Source organism: Pongo abelii, chromosome 11, assembly GCF_028885655.2.
Source record: "Pongo abelii isolate AG06213 chromosome 11, NHGRI_mPonAbe1-v2.0_pri, whole genome shotgun sequence".
NCBI classification, from domain to species: Eukaryota; Metazoa; Chordata; class Mammalia; order Primates; family Hominidae; genus Pongo; species Pongo abelii.
In genome coordinates this window covers 43,279,613-43,303,859 of record NC_071996.2, presented here as the reverse complement: position 1 = coordinate 43,303,859, position 24,247 = coordinate 43,279,613, and the positions used below count along the sequence as shown (strand labels likewise).

The 24,247-nt window shown below is 33.4% G+C and overlaps 1 protein-coding gene across 1 annotated transcript in view; it reads left to right on the top strand.

The window, feature by feature from the left end:
• Positions 1-24,247, top strand: part of LRP1B (LDL receptor related protein 1B) — a 1,899,171-nt gene that overhangs the window by 1,198,418 nt on the left and 676,506 nt on the right. The window contains exons 21-22 of the mRNA XM_024243817.3: positions 4,391-4,573; positions 20,497-20,697. Of these exons, the coding sequence (XP_024099585.3) occupies positions 4,391-4,573; positions 20,497-20,697 (384 nt within the window). The remainder of the gene's footprint in view (positions 1-4,390; positions 4,574-20,496; positions 20,698-24,247) is intronic.

Below are 24,247 nucleotides of genomic sequence, written 5' to 3'. Positions count from 1 at the left end.
GAGTTTTTATATGAGAAAAACCATACAAGAAGTTAAAAATGGTACAATCATAAAACTAAGCAGACTCCAAAGTTTAATTACGTGGGTTTGAATCTCATCTCTGCTACTTATCATGTGCATAACTACAGGAAAATTAATCATTTCTGTAACATGGGATGCTTTCAATAGGCAGTTCCATTTATTTGTGTGAGACAGAGTCTCCCTCTGTCCCTCAGGCTGGAGTGTAGCAGCACGATCTTGGCTCATTGCAATCTCTGCCTCCTGGGTTCAAGTGATTCTCGTGCCTCAGCCTCCCAGTAGCTGGGATCACAGGCATGAGCCACCACACCTAGCTAATTTTTGTATATTTAGTAGAGATGGGGCTTCACCGTGTTAGCCAGGCTGGTCTCGAACTCTGACTTCAGGTGATCTGCCTGCCTTGGCCTCCCAAAGTGCTGGGAGTACAGGTGTGAGCCACTGCGCCTGATCTGTTTATTTATTTTTTAATCAAAAGGAGCTGATGGTTATTCCTTTTTCCACTGGGTTCAATCTGATGTAATTAATATAAAGCATAAGCAAAATGGAATTCCATCTAAGCTACCGTATCAATGCAAGTTACACAGGATGGAAGATAAAGAAACACTCAGAGAAATGTGAGGTCTTGGCATTCCTCTTGAAGACCACCTTGAGGTCAAGAAAAGCTCTAACTTTCTGACAGAGGGAAAAAAATGCACATCAATAAAAAGCCTCATGTATAATTTCTGAGCTTTTATAAATCCCCTAAAATCTACTCATGAAGTTCCTGAATATATAGACCCAATCCTAGGTATTTTTTTAAAGTCAAATGAGTCCTAAAAATCATGGACATTAGCTGGGTGTGGAGGCTCATGCCTGGAATCCCAGAACTTTGGGAGACTGAGGCGGGAGAATCTCTTGAGGCCAGGAGTTCAAGACCAGTCTAGGCAACAAAGTAAGACCCCGTATGTACAGGTTTTTTTTTTTAAATTAGCTGGGTATGGTGGCACACACCTGTGGTCCCAGCTACTTGAGAGGCTGAGGTGGGAGAACTGTATGAGTCCAGGAGGTTGAGGCTGCAATGAGCCATGATTGTACCACTGTACTACAGCCTGGGTGACAGAGCAAGACCCTGTCTCAAAAACAACAAAAATGAAAACAACAGCAAAAATCATGGACATTAATAGGTGACATTCTGAAGACAGGAGGGCAATCCAAGCTGGGGAGATTAATATAACCAAGACGAGGAGTTACACATTAGTGATGTGTATGTGCATTATCAGAGAATCATTATCCTCTTTAGGTTTGAAAGTTTACAATATTATATTACATTTTCTTCTTTGGACTATACTCTTGTTTTATGTTATTATAATGCAGTTGTTTGTGGTGACCCTTAGTAGATGTTATGCCAGCATACAGAGGTTCAGACATGAGTACCTTAGTAAGAAAAAAAAAAAATCTCCAGGTAAATATAACATTTGTATTTAAATTTATAAGGTAAATATTTATTTAAAATAAGAAAACAAATGAGTGGATTCACTTATGAAGCACAAATAAATAGATCAAACAATAGCAAGCAAAGCAAATGGAAAAAACCTTAGACAATAACAGCATACTCTCTCTCCTCAAAGATTCTGCTTTGATCTTTATAAAAGGAAGGTGTTAATGTAATTGAGTTTGGCCCCATATAAAGCAGGTAGCAGTTGTTAACTTTGCAAGGATGCCAGCCCAAGACGCTCCCTAATTTTCAAAGTACTAGAGAATCTAGGTTTTTATTGGAAATTCTCAGGCTTTTAAAAGACCTATAGTGTGTTTGTCAAACATACTGAGGAACAGTTTCAATATATGAGCTGCCAGTCTTTGATTCTTATTTTGGAGAATGTAGGAAAATCAATAGATTACACCTTCCATTCTTTATTAAATATTTGAAATCTCTGACAATTACCTGAAATACAATTTTTGAATGTTATTGGTTGAGCTCATACTACAGGCTATAAAAGTCAGATGAGCCAAGGTATGTTTTGTTTTGTTTTCAATGAAAGTTAAGTAGAAGGAAGGAAGAACAAAAAGCCCTTTCATTGCTGCATGGAAGCTGGGCTCTTCACCACAGAACGATGAACAGAGCTGAATGGGCCTTGGAGGTCTATCTGAGTTGTCTCTTTTCTTCTTCCTGAATATTGAACTAATGTAGGATTTTCAAGTTATAGCCTTGGCTTAAAGACTTCACAATATCTTGTTTATGAAACCAGTCCCAAAATAATTCTTTAGAACTGTAGCTATGTCATACAGTCATTCCTCCATATACACTGGGGATTGGTTTCAGGACCCTGAAGATATCAAAATTCAAGAATACTCAAGTTTCTTATATGAAATGATGTAGTGTTTGCATATAACCTATGCACATCTTCCCATAATATACTTTAAATCATCTCTATATTATGTATAATACCTAATACAATGTGAATATGATATAAATAGTTGTTATACTATATTGTTGATTGATTTTTCTTTTTATTGTTGCATTGTTATTTCTTATTGTTTCCTTTTTCCAGATATTTTCTAAATACATTTGTTTGAATCATTGAATATATGTCTATATAGGGCACTCTGCAGACACTAAATAAATATGGTGGGAAATTGCTATATCACATTTTATATATATATATATTCTCCCCCTTGTGCACAGACTTTACCATCTTTATTGATTGTGTGTGATTGATTGTGTGTGTGCAAACCAAGTATTTTGTCTGACCATAAAGATGGTATGTCCGAAGTGAGAATGAATTAGATAGCTATAATACTAGAAAAATAAAGTTTTTGTTTTTGGAAGGGGATTTAAAGCAAGCCAAAACTCAATGCTTTATTATTGCCTGTGTTCTTAGCAGTGGTCACTTTTGAAAATTAGTCCTAGTGGTTTTCTATGACAATTCATGTTTTCGACCAATGGAACTTCTTTACCCTTGCTTCCACAGGGTTGTTTCTCCTTGGTTATTTATTAGTTCAGCATTACTGCACTAGCAATATTTAGGATGTATAGTCAAGTTCGTCTTGAACATCTTTATAATATTGTATCATCTGACAGATTATAGTTGCTGAAAGTCTTTAAAGAAAGAAAAAATAAAGAACTAAACCATTTATATTATAGAAAATAACAGAAACAAAACTTTGTGGTTGAGTTAATCCTTTATAGATATCTAATTTAATTCTCACATCAACCCTGTTGATGCATTCTCACTGAACAAATAGAGGTCTCAAAAGAGTAAGTGACTGCTTTGGTGATATCAGTGTTATTATGAGCTTTGACATTAGATTAACCTTAATTTATAACCATAGATATCTACCAAACCAGTGTAATAAATAAGGAGAAATTCACTTGAACCTGCTTCAAATTAATCATAATTATATATATCAATTGCTGCTATAGGTAGCTTATACATTAATTGCTAGATAGAGCTATGCAAGATACAGAATAAATTTGTTACATTAAAACTTTGGTCTAAAAATATCTACTAAAATATCTATTTACTGTAGTATTTGGAAATACAGATTAATATATCTCATAATATTAGACATTAAAACAAATTTTAATAAGCTGCAGATTAGTCATGTTATTCAATTAAACTGCCAAACATCTGTGTCCCAACATTTATATTTTCTTACTTTTATTTATGTTTACCTGCAGAATTTATCCTATATTTTTAATCATCAGATTTGGGGCAATAATGTTACCTGGTCATTGTTATGAATTATTAATTGATACATTTGAATGTATAGTATTTCATTAATTTCTTACATTTAAGTGTCTATTCTGATTCTAGAATTGAAATCCTATGTCCAGAAGTTATATTTATTACCTGTTTTTTTGTATCTATTTCTCAAATTTTTGAATGCTATTCTTCAAAGATTTTGTTAGTCAGAAAGTACTTATTAGTTTTTGGTTATTTGCTTCTTAATAACTTGAAAGAAATTACACAGAGAAAGATACGAAAATCAGCCAAGGTCTTATCATTAAGATTAGAATGTATAACCTAATTTATGTGTCTTAGAGAAAAGCCTTTAAAGATTTCATCCTTTAGACTTGAGTACAAACCACAACAGAATATCCACAAATTATCTTACTTCTTCTTTTCTAATGTACATAGTACTTTCAGAAATTTTAGGGGAGACAAGAAACATCATTTTATCGGACTATTAATGTTATTTAAATGAATTAGAAAATACTAGAGTATATTTATACTTATTAACCATCTAAAGTAAAAATGTATTCTCTCTGGCATTATAATAATGCCTGAAGAAAGAAAAAAAAAATGTGAAATAAAAACTACCAACAAGTAAAATCATAATTTCTCTCCTATCTTGCCCCCCTCTGCTTCTCTCTTCCTCATTTCAAATTAAGAGATTCGTTCTCCTGCTGGTTGTAATGGAAATGAATTTCAGTGCCACCCTGATGGCAATTGCATTCCTGATCTGTGGCGCTGTGATGGAGAAAAAGATTGTGAAGATGGTAGTGACGAAAAAGGTTGCAATGGTACCGTACGATTGTGTGACCACAAAACCAAGTTTTCCTGTTGGAGTACAGGTAAGTGAACATTGCTTTTGGCTTCTGTTGGGGCTCCCTGAGTGTGTAGTCCTTTTTGCCCAGCCTGAATCTGTATCTCACCTTTGTAAAAAGTAATCTTATATTTCTGGTACATGTGCTCATGTATAATAATAGTAGTTAACATTTAGGGAGAGCTATCAATGGGGCTAGCATAATTCTATGAATGTTCTCTGCGTGAATTCCTGAGGCAAGGAGAAGTTTTTAACTTGCTCACGCTCACAGAGCCAACATGTCAGACTTAGGATTTGATTTAATTTAATTAATTAATTAATTAATTAATTTATTTATTTATTTTTGAGATTTGGGATTTTAAACCAGGCAATCTGGAATACAGAATCTGGAAATTCAGAATCAAGAGACAGATAAGCATGCTAAACCAGATGGCAGCATTTCTCTTTCCGTAGATAAGGCCTCACAGTAAAATTTGAATGAAGATGACTTAGAAAAGAAAGACAGAATTATATGTATTTATTTTCAACTAATTTCCTAAATGTTACTGTACTATTGCTTATTTCTAGTATGAGGAAGATGCTGACTTCCATTTAAAGCTTTGATTTGAGAGTCATTGAGGCTATTATTGTGTTTTATAAAGATACCCTATTACTATGATTGTTCCATTTTGGTTTCATGTGCGTGCGTGCGTGTGTGTGTGTGTGTGTGTGTGTGTGTGTGTGTGTGTGTATGTGTATACAAATAGGAAACCAAAATGGAAAAGTTACAGTAATAGAATATCTTATATTCTACTATATTTTACTACATATACTGGGTTCCAGTTGAAATGATAGACTTATTTTCTTCCCGCTTTATGCCAGATGATGTGTTGAAGTTTATAGAGAAAAGTAGATTACAATGAGCTATTGTGGTTTAATTTGTGAAATGCTTGGTATCATCCTCCAAATAATCCATGGAAATAATTTTCTGTAGATTTCATGATATCATCTCTGGAATCTCTCTGATGTGAAATTGTTTTTCAATTGCTTAATCATGAGCTCTTAGTGATTTCTTTTGCTCCCTATTATTACATATTCTAACCAAAAGTACAAATAAGAAGTTGTAAAAGGTGTAAGAACACACTGTGAAAGCCACGTGGCTGATGTGCATTTAAAGGTATAAAAAAGCACTGTCTTTCTTTTCTTAAACATGCCTCTTGGTTATAATTAAATATTCCAATAAGAAAAAAGAAAAATAAATGCAAGCTAACATAGGTATAGATAAATACATACTCCTGAAGCCTTTTCCTAGCAAGGAAATTGTGTTTCCAAAACATTTTTTTCCAACAATATTTTTCACAATTATGTGACTCTCTTCAATTGTTACATAAAGAGTCATAATTTTAGGGTTGTTAGAAAAATGTGATTTTAAGTTTAGAAATGGTCTTTTTGGAACATGTATTAATTTAAAATTAACAGACGAATTATTGTAAAATGAATGAATTATTGATGGCATAAATAGGTTTTATTTAATAGGGCAATTCTAATGCCAAAGAGCCAATGATTTGACTCGAGTTAACATACTTCAAAGCATATATTGTGTATATTTTCTCCGTATAACTTCTGGCATTTTCCTGATTGTATTAACTTAAAATATAGCAGCTAACAGTTTTTAAAACATATATGAAAAAGAAACTGGCAAAGCTTTGTTAAAACAAAATATAAACCAATATGGAAAATCCTGAGTTTCAATTACTTGGATATGCTGTTAAAGCAAATTTAGATGTGAAACATAAAACCAGGCTGCAATTTCTCTATACAGAAATAAATTATAAGGAGATTCACAGTAATGTAAATTCTCAAAGCTATGTATTAATAAAAACTAGTTTAAACTTCCAGTTGAGAAAAAAAATTTGCAGACAAAGCATGTAAATAATAAATAGTACGTTTAAGTAAATTTAGCAGAATATTCTAAGTGCTTGTGATTTATTTTAAAATGTGAATTGATATTTTGCAATGAACACTTATAAAACAACTTCCTGTGAATATGGTTCAACATCAAAATAAATCTGAAGTATGATGAGGAAAGCTGGCTATCTTTAGAGAACTGAATTTTCTGAAACACTTTTGTATGTGTTGACTTGAGATTTGGATTATCAATTTAATAATGCTTTTAATTAAACATCAGATGTTTCTACCAAATAGTTTTTAGGTAAGCAAAAATTTAATGTAAAAAAGAAACTGTGATAAAACATATGTTTCACTTTAAAAGGAAAAAGTGAAAGGTAATAATGTATCCATCTGCTTCTAATTTGATCTGTGTTTTGGATATAGTAAACCACAATTTATCCAACTTCAGAAGAGTTGCACAATTACAAAGTCACATTTATGACAGACTTCTATGAACATTGCAGTCATTAAAATGAACCACAAATATAAGCAATGATTTAAAATATGTATTCATCTACAAACCTTTTGATATTTTTTCATTTACTTTAAATTCTCAGTTTTACAAGCTATAAGACCTTTAAACTACCCACAATGTTTAATCCGAAGTTCATGATTATTTTCAAAGTTTTTTAAAATGTTAGCTGAACATTCAAAAGTTTCAGACTAATTAATTTATATATGGTAATTAAAATAGCTTTTTTATACATAAACTGTCATCTATTGGTGTTCAAAATGTAGGCACATTAGGTTTTTAAATTCCTATGAAGATGAGAATAAGAGCTAACTTCAAGTACAATATAACAGTCATCATTTAAGAACTTCTAATCTCAAAGGACCTATTTTTGACCAAGAAGTGCATTGTGCCGCATCTGTTCTCTTACACTCCAGACTAACAAATAGCAGTTGTATTATAACTGAGTAAAAGGGAAGTGAATTTTCAGTCACTCTGTCATGGAAAAGAAACTCAGAAATGCCATTCTTCATAGTGATGGCAAGATACCGGGAAAATAGGCTCTCCAGCTATTTGTAGGAATGTAAATTTAATCCTTCTGTCCTACTGATAGAAATTCATGTAAAGAAAAGTAGGATTGTATAAGTTTATATATGCACAAAGATATTCAATGAGTCATTTTATTTTTAATAGTAAAAAATTAGAAACACTATATTGCTTATCAATAGGGATGGTAATAAATAGTTGTGTATTCACACAAGTACTCTAATGTCACTAAAACAATAAAAAAGGAATTTATGTGAAGGTGAAACTTCAAGTTTACACTCTGAACTTTCAGCTTCTCTGTTTTCATTTCTCAACACACAGAAGTGATGATAAAATATAACAGGATAAAATAAAAGAGATACTGCCTGATGAACAAAAAATATGTATCTCTGAGTAACAGAAATATAGCACAGTATCAAGTGGTGTGCTGAGCTAAAGCTGAGTACCTTACTGAGTTGAGTATGTAGGCTAGCGGAAATGAACGGGTCCTCAGATCTTAGGGTCAATAGAAATAAAGCTGTCCCACATGAAGCTGGGATCTGGAGGCAGGCATTACTGGAAATCAGAACCTGGAAAGAAATTCCATTTGCTTTTGAAAGGAGAGTTGAAAAACTATACATATCACTGCTAGTTGCTGCCAGCGGTAGTTACTTGAATGAAGTCATGTGTCTAAAGAGATGGGAGGACACAGGCATGGCAATTGAGCTGAACTTCTGTCTGGCTTGGAGATTGAATCTGATAAAAGTCCAATATTGTTTTAGGATAGAATCTCACACAAAAAATATAAGTTGTATTTCTGAACCAAGAGTGCTGGAAATAATGGGGTGGGCCAAAGTCCAAGCAGCAGTGCTTGTGGATAGGCACAAGTAAACTCATAAAGTCAGAGAGGAAAATGAAAGTTCTGATCCAAGATGAGATTCCAAACCAGAATTTTAACATGTATGAAGAAAACTATCTCATCAAAATCAGTCATTACAAAATAAATTATTCATGACTAAATGAAAATAAGCTATATGTCTGAAAAATAAGTTTACAATAAGTATGTTGAGACCCTCGAAAAGAAAAAGAAAAAATATTACTCCCAAAATGACTAAGAATTCAGCACAGATATGACAAGCAGAATAATTGCAATAGGAAAAGGTGGAAAATGAGACTATCTTAGTTCAGGCTGCTGTAACAAATTATCATAAACTGGGTTGTTTAAACAACAAACATTTATTTCTCACAGTTCTAGAGACTGAGAAGTACAAGATCAAGAACTGGGAAACCTGGTGTGTGTCTAAGGCACTCTTCCTGGTTTGCAGATGGCAATCTTCTTATGACATGCCAACTCTACTCTCGTAACTGATTACCTCCCAAACCTCCCAATACCATCACATTGGGGATTAGGATTTCAACATGAATTTGGTCTGGACACAAACATTCAGTCTATAACACCTATAAGAAAAATGTGGTTCAAAACCACAGTGGGATTGCATCCTTTCGACATCCGTTGATTGATAATAAACAAGCCCAGTAACACCCATGCTGGTGAGAGTACAGGAGGCAGACACTTTGCTTTCAGTGGAGATTGGTGAACCTCTATGGAAAGCAATATATTTCAATGTTTACAATGTGTCTCCAATTTTACCCACAATTTCACCTCTAGGAATTTATCACGTAGATATATTCATGCATTTGAGGAGTGAGATGTACAAAGATATTTATTTAAAGCTTTATTAAATGTGTTTAATAAACTTAAACCAATACATATATACTCTTCCATGTACACCAAAGTTATAGAAAACTCTTTCAAATTTGACCATATGTTAGGTTCCAAAGAAGTCTTAAAAGTATTTCAAATAATTGGCAATTTACAAAAAGCATTCTCTACACACACACACACACACACACACACACACACACACACACACACACACAAAATAGAAATCTACAGCAGAATGATTTTTAAAAATGTATTTGGAAACTAGGATCATACTTCAAATTAATCAGTGGATTAACTAAGAAATCATACATATATTTAAATATTTAGAACTGAATAAAATGGGTAATATATATCAAAATGTTTATGACTTTTAAAAAAAGACTTGATATTTTAGACCAATTTTAGGTTCACAGCAAAATTGAGCAGAAAGTACAGAGACTTCCTGTATACTCCCACCGCCCTCACATGCTCAGCTTTCTTTACTGTCAATATACTGCACCAAAGTGGTACATTTGTTATAATCAATGCACCTACAGTGACACATCTTTCTCATCCAAAGTCTATGGTTTACATGAGGGTTTACTTTAGATGTTGTATATTCTATGGGTCTTGACAAATAGATGATGACATGTATCCATCATTATAGCATCAAGGAGAATAATTTCACTGCTCTAAAAATCTTTTGTACCCTGCCTGCTTATTCTTCCCTCCCCCTTAGCTCCTGGAAGCTACTGATCTTTTTACTGTCCCTATGGTTTTGCCCTTTCCAGAGTGTCATGTCACTGAAATCACATCGTATGTAGACTTGCCGTATTGACTTCTTTCACCTTGTAATATGCATTTGAGTTTCCTTCATGCCTTTTCACGGCTTGGTAGTTGAACTCTTTAAGCTTTGAATAATATTCCGTTATGCCACAATTTTTTCATCTGTTTACCCACTGAAGGACATCTTTGTTGTTTCCAAGTTCTGGCAATTATGAATAAAGCTGTTATAAATATCTACGTACAGGCTTTTGGGTGGACACAAGTTGTCAATTCATTTGGGTAAAGACCAAGGAGTCCATTTACAGGATAGTAGGGTCAGAGTATGTTCAGTATTTCTAAGCAATGGCTGCACTGTCTTTCAAAGTGGCTATACCATTTTGCATTCATTCACTTGTGATGCATGAAAATTTCTGTTGCTCTATATCCTTGAACACCTTTAGTGTTGTCACTGTTCCAGATTTTCATCATTCTGATAGGTGTACAGTTGTATCTCATTATTGTTTTAATTTGCATTTTCCTAATGACTTATTATTTTGAGTATATTTTCAAATGTTCATTTGCCATTAAATTGATTTTAATAGTTAAATGTCCCAAACAACCTAACTAGGCCAAAATAGGGCACTAGGTGCAAACATGATATTTCTATATAGTAGAATGCCTTGCAGATTTGGAAGTCATTATAATGCACTGACATGAACACTTCTCTGTGATTACATGTTGAGTGAAAAGTGAAGGAGTGCAAGAGTGGGCATAGCATGTAATATTGTTTAAGTGCAAAGAAAATAAAAGTATTTTCTTTCTATGATAAAAACATTTCTGTTTTCATTCACAAGAAACTATTGTCATTGTTTGTTTCTAAGTATGGGGAAAAAGTGGCTAGGAAGAATGACTGAGAAGGTATCATAACTTTTACTGTGTCCTTTTTTGATTGACTACCTTTCTTTGACTACCTTTCTAAGAGTTGCGATAGTTTGGTGCTGACTCATCTACCTTCCACTCTAGATTCCATTGGAATAAGCAACATACGTTTTGAAATCAAGTTCCAGAGTAGTGTTATTAGTTAATGACAAGTGATCTTTAGCAGAAGAATGTAACAGAACTGACTGGCACACATGTGGATTTAACTTTAACAGTGGCATCGTACTCTGTTCTGATCTGCTGTGTAATGAAAATTCTCTGTGGGCTTCTGTGAATGGCAAAACATTATTCTTGTCTATTTTTGGATTGTTTTGTTTTCTTTCCCCTATTGTTGTATCAGTGAATACAGAATAAAATGATGAATTTAATCATTGTGGAAAACCAATCTGGATTATTAGAACCAAAAATATCCTATAATGGTATAGTGATTTTGTTAGAATTATATGATGGGTTATATATGAAATATTTCTAAACATATCCCTTTTTTTTCTTTCTGGAACCAGCCCTATGGAATACTTCTAATTATTTCTGATGAAAATAATATGGCAAGCTGTTCATTGTTTATGTGCCAGAAAGCTAATAAAATATTTTGCATTTTTCTTCTTATGAGCCTCCTATATTTTTCCTAGATTCCTCCCAGCGATTTTTTTTTTTTTTTTTTTTTTTTTTTTTTTTTTTTTTTTTGAGATGGAGTCTTGCTCTGTCACCCAGGCTGGAGTGCAGTGGCGAGATCTCGGCTCACTGCAAGCTCCATCTCCTGGGTTCACGCCATGCTCTTGCCTCAACCTCCCAAGTAGCTGGGAGTACAGGCGCCCGCCACCTTGCCTGGCTAATTTTTTGTATTTTTAGTAGAGACGGGATTTCACCATGTTCCCCAGGATGGTTTCGATCTCCTGATCTCGTCAGCTGACAGTTTTAAACCTTTTGTTGTATGCCTACTCTTCTTGTTTCCCTTCAGTCCTGTCTATAAAGAAGAATAAACAATGCTCCTTTTTGTCCAGGAGGGCTCTTTTTTAGATTTATTTATTTTATTTATTTATTTATTTATTTTTGAGAAAAAGTCTTGCTCTGTTGCCCAGGTAGGAGTGCAGTGGCATGACCTCAGCTCACTGCAACCTCCAACCCCCAGGTTCAAGCAATATCTGCCTCAGCCTCCTGAGTAGCTGGGATTATAGGCATGCATCACCACACCTGACTAAATTTTTTTTTTTCTTTTTAGTAGAGATGGGGTTTCACCATGTTGGCCAGGCTGCTGTCGAACTCCTTACCTCAAGTGATTCACCCACCTCGGCTTCCCAAAGTGCTGGGATTAGAGGTGTGAGCCAGTGCCCCCAACCCCTTCTTTAGATATTGATCCTGTGACCTCCTAATCCTTGTGGGAGCTCAGTCACCTTTCTTGTTTGGTTTTCTATTTCTTTCTCCACACTAATTTTTCTTTCTCTATGTAACTGTATTTAGTCCAATAACCTGAAAAATACTTTTGATTTTATTACCTTTTCCCTGTCTTCCTTCTTCACTTCATTAAATCACCTTATGTAAGTACCTCGATGTCTTATGTCTCATTAATTCCTTCACCCCTTGCAATCTAACATCCAATGGCTTCCCTTGATGGAAATGGCTATTTTGGTGGTCACCAGGAATGATTTCTTAGTTTATGCTCTTCTGTGTTTTGAGTCCTACTCTGCCATTCAGTAACTGCATGAGTGCAGATAAGTTACTAAACCTCTCTACATTATCGTTTTCTGATCTGTAGAATAGATATGATAATAATAACTGGTAGAATGTACAAAGAGTGCCTAGAACACTGTAGAAGCTTAATAAATGACACTTTTCACTACTAGTACTGCACCTCGGCTTCTTTCTCTGCAACACTTAACCCTGCTGCATGTCCTCTCCTTTCAATATTTTCTTATGAATTCTCACATTGGATTGTTCTCTTTAGCCACATGGCATTTAGACTCCTCTTTTTATTTCACTTTTCCTTGCCCATTTTCCTCTACCTATCCCTTATATTTAATTTTAAAATATACTTGTTGAGCACATAATATGTGTCGAGCATTGTAGATATTTTTCTCTTAATTTGTTTTGCTCCTTCTCATCTTTCTTCAAGGTCTTCACGGCAATCTCTTCTGTCCCCAGTTTTAACCATCACCTCTAGGACTCCAAAATTTCTGCCACTGACATTTACTCCCTACTTCCAACCCATTTTTTCCCAATGCAATGCTGAACATTCTACTTTCTCTTCAAAGTCAGAAATGAGTAAGAATGTATCACTTCCGTTAGAATATGTAATCCCCTGTACACTCAGATTTAAAGCAGAAAGCACCCTTTGACACTTCTAACTTGAAATCGTTTTCCAAGTCCTAGTCCTACTGAGGTTACTTCTGCAATATCTCCAACATCACCCATTCCATTCTCTACTCACGTCTCATAACCTAAGGTTAAGCTTCCATTATCTATCACTCAGATCTTTGTGTGGCCAACTGTGTTTTCCCCTGACAGTCATTAGCTTCAATCCACTCTATCCACAGTTTTGGCTTCCTCTTACCTCTCAAGATGTGACCTAAGCACATACTTTTAAAAAATCTTTCAGTCGTTCAAATTTGCTGAATCTTACAGACAATCTCCATTGCTAATTCAAAAAGTGTCTCAATTTTCTTAACCATAATCAGATTAAGAAACGCTTCTTGAATTAGGGGCCCCAAACTGCTTCATTATTGCTTTTTGAACAGGTCCCATTCTTTCCTGCTTTTATACCTTTAGATAAGAGTTTCATCTTTTGTGTGAATTCGATTAAACAAATAAGGTTGAATATTCAGCATATAAAACTGCATATGTTCAAAATTACCGCCCAAAAATCACCCATTAAACTTAATATACATGGTTCTATGTATATAGCTCAGGATAATTTGTACCTATAACTCTATTATAGACAAGGTAATGCTTAGCATAAAATAAAAAGCAAATATAAAAATTAGAATTTTATAATGAATTCACTTAGAGATGGAACAAAGATCAGCATAAGAAAGAACTGATTCTCTTCTACTATGTATGCCCTAACACATTCCTACTGAGTAGCAAGAGTAGTCACTATGCTATTAAATTTTTATTTCTTTCACCTGTTCTGTTTACTTGCTTTTGATTTTGTGTGGGGTATATATTCTAATGTTAAGACTGTACACATAAGGCAGCTGTCTATATTAAATGCTTTTTTCCTTACGTAAAATTTTCTACCATCCTTCAAAACACTGTTCAAAAGAATAGTTTGGTAAAGCTTGTTTTGCATCCTTCCAATCATACATATTTTCCACCTCCTTGAAAATCCATAGTACTCTCTGATGGTTATATGGCTTTCATCTTATTCTACTTTATATGTTCAATATTAGAACATTTGTCATTACTAGAGTTATTGCTCCACAAGGTCAGGAATTTGTCTTCCCCATCTTTCTACACTCTTCAATAGAAAATCAAGCATATAATACTCAAAAAATATTTGTCAAATTGAATTGAAACCAAACACTGTTAGAGAAACAAATATGTAGGTAACACTAAAGGTTAGTAGCATAAACATTTTTTAAAAGATTAGTTTATAGACCAGTGTTCAAAAAGGCATTATAATAATATAGTTGCAAGTAAATCCATTTAGACTTTCTCAAAGATTCACTTCATATTAATATTATTATTCTTAATATAAACTGCCAGTCATATCCCAGAACAGAAATTATCCCATTATAGCATTTGTTGTCTTTTTATTAAACTAAAAACAAGTCAGTTTACAAAAAGATAGATCTATTTCAGAACATGGTCATGGTCAAGAGTTTAACACAGAAAAGAGAAACTCTAGAAGAGATTGTTATCAATTTATTTTGGGAAACTAGCATGTTTTCTACAATCATAAAAACTTAAGATTTTCTATACCTGTTGACTTTGTAGTTGTGTTTAACCAATTTTCTGGGTTTTGGGGATTTTTTTTAAAAATTTGCTGTTGTTATTCTTGTTACTTATCCATTCTTATTTTCTTTTCTCAAAGGACAAAACCACAGTTACCAAAATAGAGTGTTTGTCATGTAGTTATCAAGTTGAAAACATCATTATAAATAAATGAGAAAATATTTTGTAGAGCTCAACTTCATACTAATTATCTAATATGGTTTTCAGCATCTTCTAAAAACGAATTAGTAAACACAAAATGATTTACTTGGTTACTTGAATTACTCTGCAAATTTAAAAAACTTTATTTTAAAGGTTTTTGGATATTCTATCTATTGGATAGTTACAATGTCTATAATATGTTTTACTATTATTAATAACTACTTATTTCTTATATATAAAGAAGGGAGTTTAAGCAAAGAAATCTGTGATATTTGTTCATTCAAGGTTTTATGTCCAATGACTTGATTAGGTATTTGATTAGGTGAGGATTTATCTTGATATGAATCAAGTAAAAATCAATATGTTTCAAGTATTTTTACTGAGGCCATTTGCTTTTGGGTTTTACCTAATTCATGTTCATGAGTTAGAAATTCATTAAACTTGCACAGCAAAAGAAACTACCATCAGAGTGAACAGGCAACCTACAAAATGGGAGAAAATTTTTGCAACCTACTCATCTGACAAAGGGCTAATATCCAGAATCTACAATGAACTTCAACAAATCTACAAGAAAAAAACAAACAACCCCATCAAAAAGTGGGTGAAGGACATGAACAGACACTTCTCAAAAGAAGACATTTATGCAGCCAAAAAACACATGAAAAAATGCTCACCATCACTGGCCATCAGAGAAATGCAAATCAAAACCACAATGAGATACCATCTCACACCAGTTAGAATGGCAATCATTGAAAAGTCAGGAAACAACAGGTGCTGGAGAGGATGTGGAGAAATAGGAACACTTTTCCACTGTTGGTGGGACTGTAAACTAGTTAAACCATTGTGGAAGTCAGTGTGGCGATTCCTCAGGGATCTAGAACTAGAAATTCCATTTGACCCAGCCATCCCATTACTGGGTATATACCCAAAGGACTATAAATCATGCTGCTATAAAGACACATGCACACGTATGTTTATTGTGGCACTATTCACAATAGCAAAGACTTGGAACAAACCCAAATGTCCAACAATGATAGACTGGATTAAGAAAATGTGGCACATATACACCATGGAATACTATGCAGCCATCAAAAATGATGAGTTCATGTCCTTTGTAGGGACATGGATGAAATTGGAAATCATCATTCTCAGTAAACTATCGCAAGAACAGAAAACCAAACACCGCATATTCTCACTCATAGGTGGGAATTGAACAATGAGAACACATGGACACAGGAAGGGGAACATCACACTTTGGGGACTGTTGTGGGGTGGGGGGAGGGGGGAGGGATAGCATTGGGAGATATACCTAATGCTAGATGACGAGTTAGTGGGTGCAGCGCACCAGCATGGCACATGTATACATATGTAACTTACCTGCTCATTGCGCACATGTACCATAAAACCTAAAGTATAATAATAATAATAATAAAATAAAAGAAAAGAAAAAAAAAGAAAAAAAAAAAAAGAAATTCATTAAACTTACCATACTTGGTTCGCCTTCTTATCTAAATTTTGGTAAGAACTAAAACCAAACACAAATAGAGAGAAGCAATTAAGCTTCAAACAGCCCCTGAAAAATCAATAGGAAGAGGGGGGCTATTTAAGCTTATACAATTCATTTAAACTATGTATTCATATTTATTCATATCTCTGGTGACATTATTTGTTTTAAAGTTTTACAGTCATCTGAATGTCATTTTTGTTTACCTTTTCCAAGCAGTATTTATGTCAGGGATGGCAAATAGCCTTACTGCTATTCTGACTCTAAAAGATTGATATTGATTTATAGATACATCTGTTGAAACAATTCTAAGGTCATTTTGGAGTCAGTGGTTGGGAATGCCATCATGGATTGGTGATGTGTCTGGGGAAAAAAAACAAAGGAAGTTGCATTTTGATAAACCAAATTAAAAATGGGAATTTGTATATACTTGAACTCTTGCAAATGACTTCATACAATTTAATGCTTAAGTATAGAATGTCATATTTTAGACTACAATGATATATTATGCATTGATCTTTTCTTTCTAACTAGATTATAAGCCCCTTGGTGACAGGGATCAGGCTTTATGCTTTCTTATATTTCTGAAAGCCCTTAGTAAAGGATAAGGCACAGAGTAACTTCATATAATTGTTTACAAGAAGGCTGTTGAATCTGTTAGGCTTCATTGCATGTGTGTGTACATAATCATTTTTTTAAATTAGCCAATATATTTTGGAAAAGCTATGGAAGTATAAGGTAGAAGAAAAATAAAGCAGCACGAGTATTCAATGAAAAGTCCATCTTCCTCCTACAATGGGTTTCCAGTAACTAATTCTTTCCAGAGGCAACCAATTTAAACTATGTCTTGTGTGGCCCTCCAGAAAGAATTCAAATGGAGACAAGTCTATCCATGTACTTATATTGATAAATGTATGGAAATATAATCATAGATATTGATAAATAGCTAACTCCCTTTCAACACATCAGAAAGCCTACATACACTGAGTGCTATGCCTTTTTAAAATTAATTAATTTTGAAAATTAGTTTTCATTCACTTATGTAGATTGACACATTCTTCTTCACTCAAGCATATACCTTTAATGTATGGATGCATTGTAATTGATGTCACCAGGCTTGCAGTAATTATTTAAATTGTTACTTTCCTTTCCCTAATATATACAAAACAACAGTAGATATCCTAGCATCTTTGTGCATTTGTGCAAATATATTTATGAAAACATTTTCTAAAATTAGAATTACTGTGGTGAAGAGTTGACGCATGTTTCATTTGCTGGATTTCTTGACATTGCCCTAGAGAGAGGTTATTACAATTTTCAATATTTGTGCTGTTTCTTACATTACTGTCAAATCTAGTTTTGTATTATCCAACTTTTTGATCTTGATCTAATAGAGTAGGAAGGATGTCAACTAGTTATTTTAGTTTACCTTTTTTAATTGAAAGGGATATTGAATATCTTATGTTTGTGAACTGTTACAATTTCTTCATGCATCTTGCACCTGGATTGAGTGTTATCTTATTGATTTAAAAGAGCCCTTGTATTTTTTAAAAATATGCTTTGTGTCATATAATGAAATATTTTTAAAAATATGAAATGATTTTTTCTGGCTTATTGACTGTCCAGTGACTTTGTCTATGGAGTTTATTGTTGCAATATGGAATAAAATATGTTTATAAAATTTAGCTTAATGTTTGTATTTTTAACATCCTTATTTCAAAATGATTACCTCTTTGATATATCTAGAATATAGTATAGCATAAGAAGCCAAGTAGAGATTCAGCTTTATTGTTTATCCTCCAGATTGGCAAATGAGGTGGTACTACATCATTAATTTTGTTCTCTGCTATTTAGATTGCCAACTTTTTCATATATAAAATCCATATACATAAATAGACCTATTTCTAATGTCTCTGTGCTCTTTAATTACTAATATCTTTATTGATATTTATAAAAAGTATTTTAACTACTATTACATTAAATTACTTCTAAATAGTTGGAATATATACAGTTTCTACTCATTAAGATTCCTCTGTTTTGTTTTTTGTTTTTTTTTTTGGTAAGATTCTGAATGATTTTTCTGGTTTTATTTTTTAATTTAAAATAAGCTTGTAGGGTTGCATTAATATTGTTACTATTTTGAAAGGATTGTTTAAGAGAAAATTAATATCTTTACTAATCCAAGACCAAATAATATCTATATTCAAGGCTTTTTTTCAGATTTTTTGTAGAATTTGGATTTGTATAAATGTTATATAGTTCTTGTACATTTTAACCCAAAATACATTTTTTATGATAAAATTTTAATTGGCCTTTTCTTCTAGTGTATGCTCTCTATAGATACGAAATCTGTTTTTCTATTATTTTTGAAACTAGCTACCTATTTTTTGAATTCTTAGTTTATGTAATTTTAATTGACTTTATAATTATATGATTATATTAACAACACATAATGACACTCTTTTCTGATGTTATTCTTCATTTCTAATATTATACCTCATTTCTTTCTATTACCTAATTGTCCTAGGTAGTATTTACAGAACAACATTATTGGCTTTATTTATGATGTTAATGCAAAAGTTTATAATGTTTCTCTATTTATATCAAATCTAGTGAAGTATCTGTCAATTCTTATTTTAAGAGTATTTTTATCAATGTTGAATATCAAATGTATTTTAGTTAACTATGGAACTGATTATATTTTATTTGACATAATAGTGTGAAGAATTATTGATATATTTTTATAAATAAAACATTTTTGCACCTATGTTTTAATTATTTTAAAATTTACTCACCTATAAGACTTAAGAAGACATTTAAATACATAATGGCTTTTGGATATATACAATGTAATATTTTCCATTTCCCTTGTATTTGCCCCACTTATTTTTATAAGATGCTGGTATGTAGTCAGTCAATACCTAGTATTATCTTTAGGTACATTTAAAAAATTTATATTACACCTGAACATTGCATAATCTAGAAAAGATAATTAATAAGAAGTCAGTGAAAGACAATTTCGAAAGAAGGAATAATTTGCAGTGAAACATTTACATAGATGACAGTGCCAGTCATGGTGGCTCATGCCTGTAATCCCAGTACTTTGGGAGGTTGAGGCAGTGGATCACCTGAGGTCGGGAGTTTGAGACCAGCCTGACCAACATGGTGAAACCCCGTCTCTACTAAAAATACAAAATTAGCCGGGCATAGTGGCACATGCCTGTAATCCCAGTTACATGGGAGGCTGAGGCAGGAGAATTGCTTGAACCTGGGAGGCAGAGGTTGCAGGGAATGGAGATTGCATCATTGCACTCCAGCCTGGGCAACAAGAGCACAACTCCATCACAAAAGAAAACAAAACAAAACAAAAGTAACAATGAACATTGATCTCTTTGTGTTTCTCACTGTTACTGCTGAATCATGCTGGCTAAACAATAATTATTTTATTTTTTTCTTCTAGAAACAATAACATTCTATAAATTCTGTCTATACATATGTTAGTCGCCAAAATGTTTGATATCATTTGATATTCTCTTATGAAAGGGCATGTACATATGTCTGGAGTGGGGAGTTGGGGTGTTGATGTTATAAATGTGAATAGAAGGACAACCTCTCTTGCTAAAATGAGGCATTTACCTGAATTTGGGTTTCTGACAGGCACCGATAGCATTCACCTAAATTTAGGGATCTAAAAGGCACTGATATACAAATGTATCTTTAAAGTTTGCTTTTAACAGTTTTGCGATTAAACTTTCAATTAGTCACAGAAAACTTCTTTATATATATATTTAAATAGAGCAGAGCAATGACTTGAAACTAAAGAAAATATCAAAGCCCAAACAATAAGAGCACTTTAAGAACAGGGCAAGAAATATTCAAATGCTGTCATTAAAATAAACTGTCAAATAATAAGCAAATAGATTTTGTTTTCTTTTGCTAAAGACAAGTAATTCTGCCTGCGACTGAAGACAATAATGGCCACTCATTATCACAATGACCTAATCACAAAAATCAAACTGACACTATTTCTGTTTTCTTAAGGGAGATGCATCAACAAAGCATGGGTGTGTGATGGAGATATTGATTGCGAAGATCAGTCAGATGAAGATGACTGTGACAGTTTCTTGTGTGGACCACCCAAGTATCCTTGTGCTAATGACACCTCAGTCTGCCTGCAGCCAGAGAAACTCTGCAATGGGAAAAAGGATTGTCCTGATGGATCTGATGAAGGCGATCTCTGTGGTATTGCATGTTTAATTGTACTGACTTCTCCATGAAAACTACAACCTTTTAGTTCAGTTGCTGTTACTTAATATAGTAGCATTCATTCCTTTCATTCATTCCCTTTAAATGTAGCTTTTAGCATTGAACCTTGTCTACATTTTTCAGACTGTCTAAGGCTACAGTAAAAGTCTTCAATGTGATCAGAAATTTCTAAAAATAAGACAGGAAAAGCTAGCCTATATCGAAGTCACTTAATTGTAGAGCTGTGTTCATCATTTAGGTCTCTGGATGGCCAGTGATGTTCCCCCAGTTGAACTGATAGTTTGTTGATCCCTCAGAACAAGGAAAACTTGCTATTCCTCATCTATGGGATAGAGCTCACCACCACCCTATATATTTTGATAAGCCTTCTAATCATTACAATAGAAACTGATTTTTAGGAAGGGAAAGAGACTGGATAATAAAGCCAATTGAATATTACCCAATTTAACATAATTTTCCTTCAAGTTTTTAGTCCTCATACAACAGCTTTCTTTAGTATGCGTTATCTAGTTAAAATGATGACTTCAATGAGCTTTGAAATCACGTTGACTAGCAATCTTTCTTACCAACCAGCACATACAAAAGAAAATTACATTTCCTTCTCTTTCGGGAGATCAGAGATTTAGTAAAGAGATTTTTTAAAAGTGTTTTCTAGATAATACTGAAGGTTACATCAATAGATAATGAAGAACAGTTTACAGAATGATAAGAACAATAATGAGATGACTTGAGGCTGTGAGAAAATGACTTTAGGAAATAATGAAGCTGACTGATTGAAACTAGGAAAGACAACTACATTGAAGCCCAAAGTTATGTTTTGACCTTAAATGAGCATTAATAGCATACTGAATGATATAAAAAAGGAATTTTTTTTTTTTACCATATGTGGTAAAATGTCTTTTTTTAAGTCATGATTTTATAAAATAACCTTGAAACAGTGAATGCAACAGTCTTCATTCAATGAGGCTAAAATTACATAAAAAAATTAAGAACAACAACAAAAAAACTTAAATTGAGCAACAAAAAAGTTATAAATAAAAGATGACAAACGTCATTATTCTGTATTCATTTCTTTCTTGTCCAGCTCATTCTTTGTAGTTGGAGTGGGTTGGTGAGAGGTTTGCTCATGAAGGTTGTAAATACAATTCTAAAAGAAATTGTTAATACTCTTAAAAGAAGAAAGAATGTAATTATGGAAAAACTAGACTTCAACGAGCTTAAATTCTTTTTTTCAATTAAGTCTTTAGGTGACTTAATTTCTTAAAATCTTGGTTTTCTTATAATTAAAATAGAGGCAACAGTATCTATCAGGTAATCATGGTAATAATGCCTGATGCCCTACAGTTACTGAAAAATATTAGTACTTTTCTACCTTTTCCCCATCCTTCAAGTTAAATGAAATAAATAAAAGGCAAAAGACAGAAAGTACACCCACTGAGAAAAATGAAGAAAATGATTAAAAAAAAAAAAACAACCTTATTTTCCTATTCTTCACTTTCCAAATTGGAAAAGTAAAAGAGTAATGAGAGGATTTCCTCTTAATTTATTTCTTTGTCTACTTCAGAATTGAAAACCACTTCTTATCTAGCCATATGGTCATTACTTAAAGAGCTTTGCCCGAACATTTCAAAAGATTATAGAGACTGAAATAGATTATAAGGAGGAATCTGGTGTGGAAGTACCAGAGAAAATAAAAAGACAATTTTGTCATGATTGCAGCATTGTGGCATATTGAACTACACACCCCACTCTTTCAGAGGTGAAGTCATGAAGAGTTAGAACAATGAAAACAGAAAGCAAATACTGGCCAAGGGATTAGATTGCCTTTTCTATGGTTGTAGCAATGTATATAAGGAAAAGGAGAACCCAAGAAAGTGAATCTTCTAATTCTAGTGAAGAGATTTTTTTGGGGGAAATTTTTAAATAATTTCAAAAGAAAAGGATTTGCAATTAAGGAACAAACGAAAATAGATTTTAATTACTCTAAAATGGAGTTATATTGATCCTTGTTATAACAATATGTCAAAGATAAAGCCAGATGCTAACTAGTAAAACAGTAAGTAAAGATTTTACTCATTAGTAACTCTTGTAATAGAGAGTCCACTGTGAACTGAGCTCACCTTCATGAAACTAAAGACTGGAAACTTTTTGAAGGTCGGGGTGTGCTAAGGAAAAGGCACTAAGGGAGTTAAAGGGGCTGCTCCACAAAATTATGCCACCTGGGTTTGATAATTGGTGCTTAAGTGGAGGGAAAAACAGGCTTCACTTATCTTTGTGACAAGAGGCAGTGGCAGCAAGTAAGAGTAAGACACCCACTGGGCTGGGAGGGAGAATGAGAGTCAGAGTTCCCTTCTCAGGTGTTTGCACTTCAAAGAAAATGCTCTCAGCGCCTTAGAAGGCAGTTCTGGGTAGTAGATTTACACCACAAAAAGGCACAGAAAGGATTTATAATTGCAAGCTTTCTAAAGCAACTACTTTAAGAGGAGGTTCAGGGCCTATCTGCCTATTATCATGAGCGTTCTCAGGCAGACAATTTAATGTGGGGTCTGGGGTCATTCAAGGGACATGCACTTAAGCTGCTGGACAATGTGCTAGAGATTGTTCAAGTCTGTTAGTATGTATTTGTGGCCCAGGGGCATGGGGAGGGGGGTGGTGGAGGTTAGGGCAATGGGATGAAATCATTTGTGCTGAGAGTCTGCAGTTTTTATTGGCCAAGGCTGAGGTCTAGTCAAGAAGAGGACTTAGAGGATCCTGGCTAGTGTTTGGTCAAGGATAGAGTCTTTGTCAGGTAATCAAAAGTTTTAAAAGAACTTGCAGGATTAACGACAGGTTTAGGGCTAAGTAAGAATCAACAGGTTCTAATTATGCAAATATTGGCATTAAATTTATATATTCAATTTCAGATTTCAATGTGAATTTCATTTAACCTAAAATCTGTGACGTCATTCCACAGATAGTGTTAGAAAGAGACACTTCGGTACTGAGAAAACAGTGACACTTGAAATAAGCTAAAAGCATTGTAACAATTTTTTTTTCTTTACCTCCTGGGCACAATGACATTTCTTTACAGTAATTTTCTGGAAAAAGAATGTCAGTTGAACTAAGATGGGGCAAATACTTCGAAATGACTGCTGTTTTAAAATGCTTATGATTATGGGTGAACAAACATATTTGGAGGAACCAAGAGCTGAATCTATTTTTTTTCTTCAAAATAATACCAAACTTGAATTGAATTGTTAGACAAAACAGTTAATACAATCATTTTCCTTTTCTTATTACTGTAGCTTCTTTGATGATGACAAATTATATGAAGAAGTGTTGACCCATATAGAGCTTTTAAAAATGTAGAAATGTTTTTAAAAGCCTTATATTTCAGGCCAATTTTTATACTGGATACATTTTCATAGACAACCAGAAATATTTGCATCATATAAATAAATATTACTGCAATTTACCGATTATTAGACAATAGTCTTTTTAGCACATCTCAAAACATACACAATTAAAGAGGGTTTGAAATCCACTT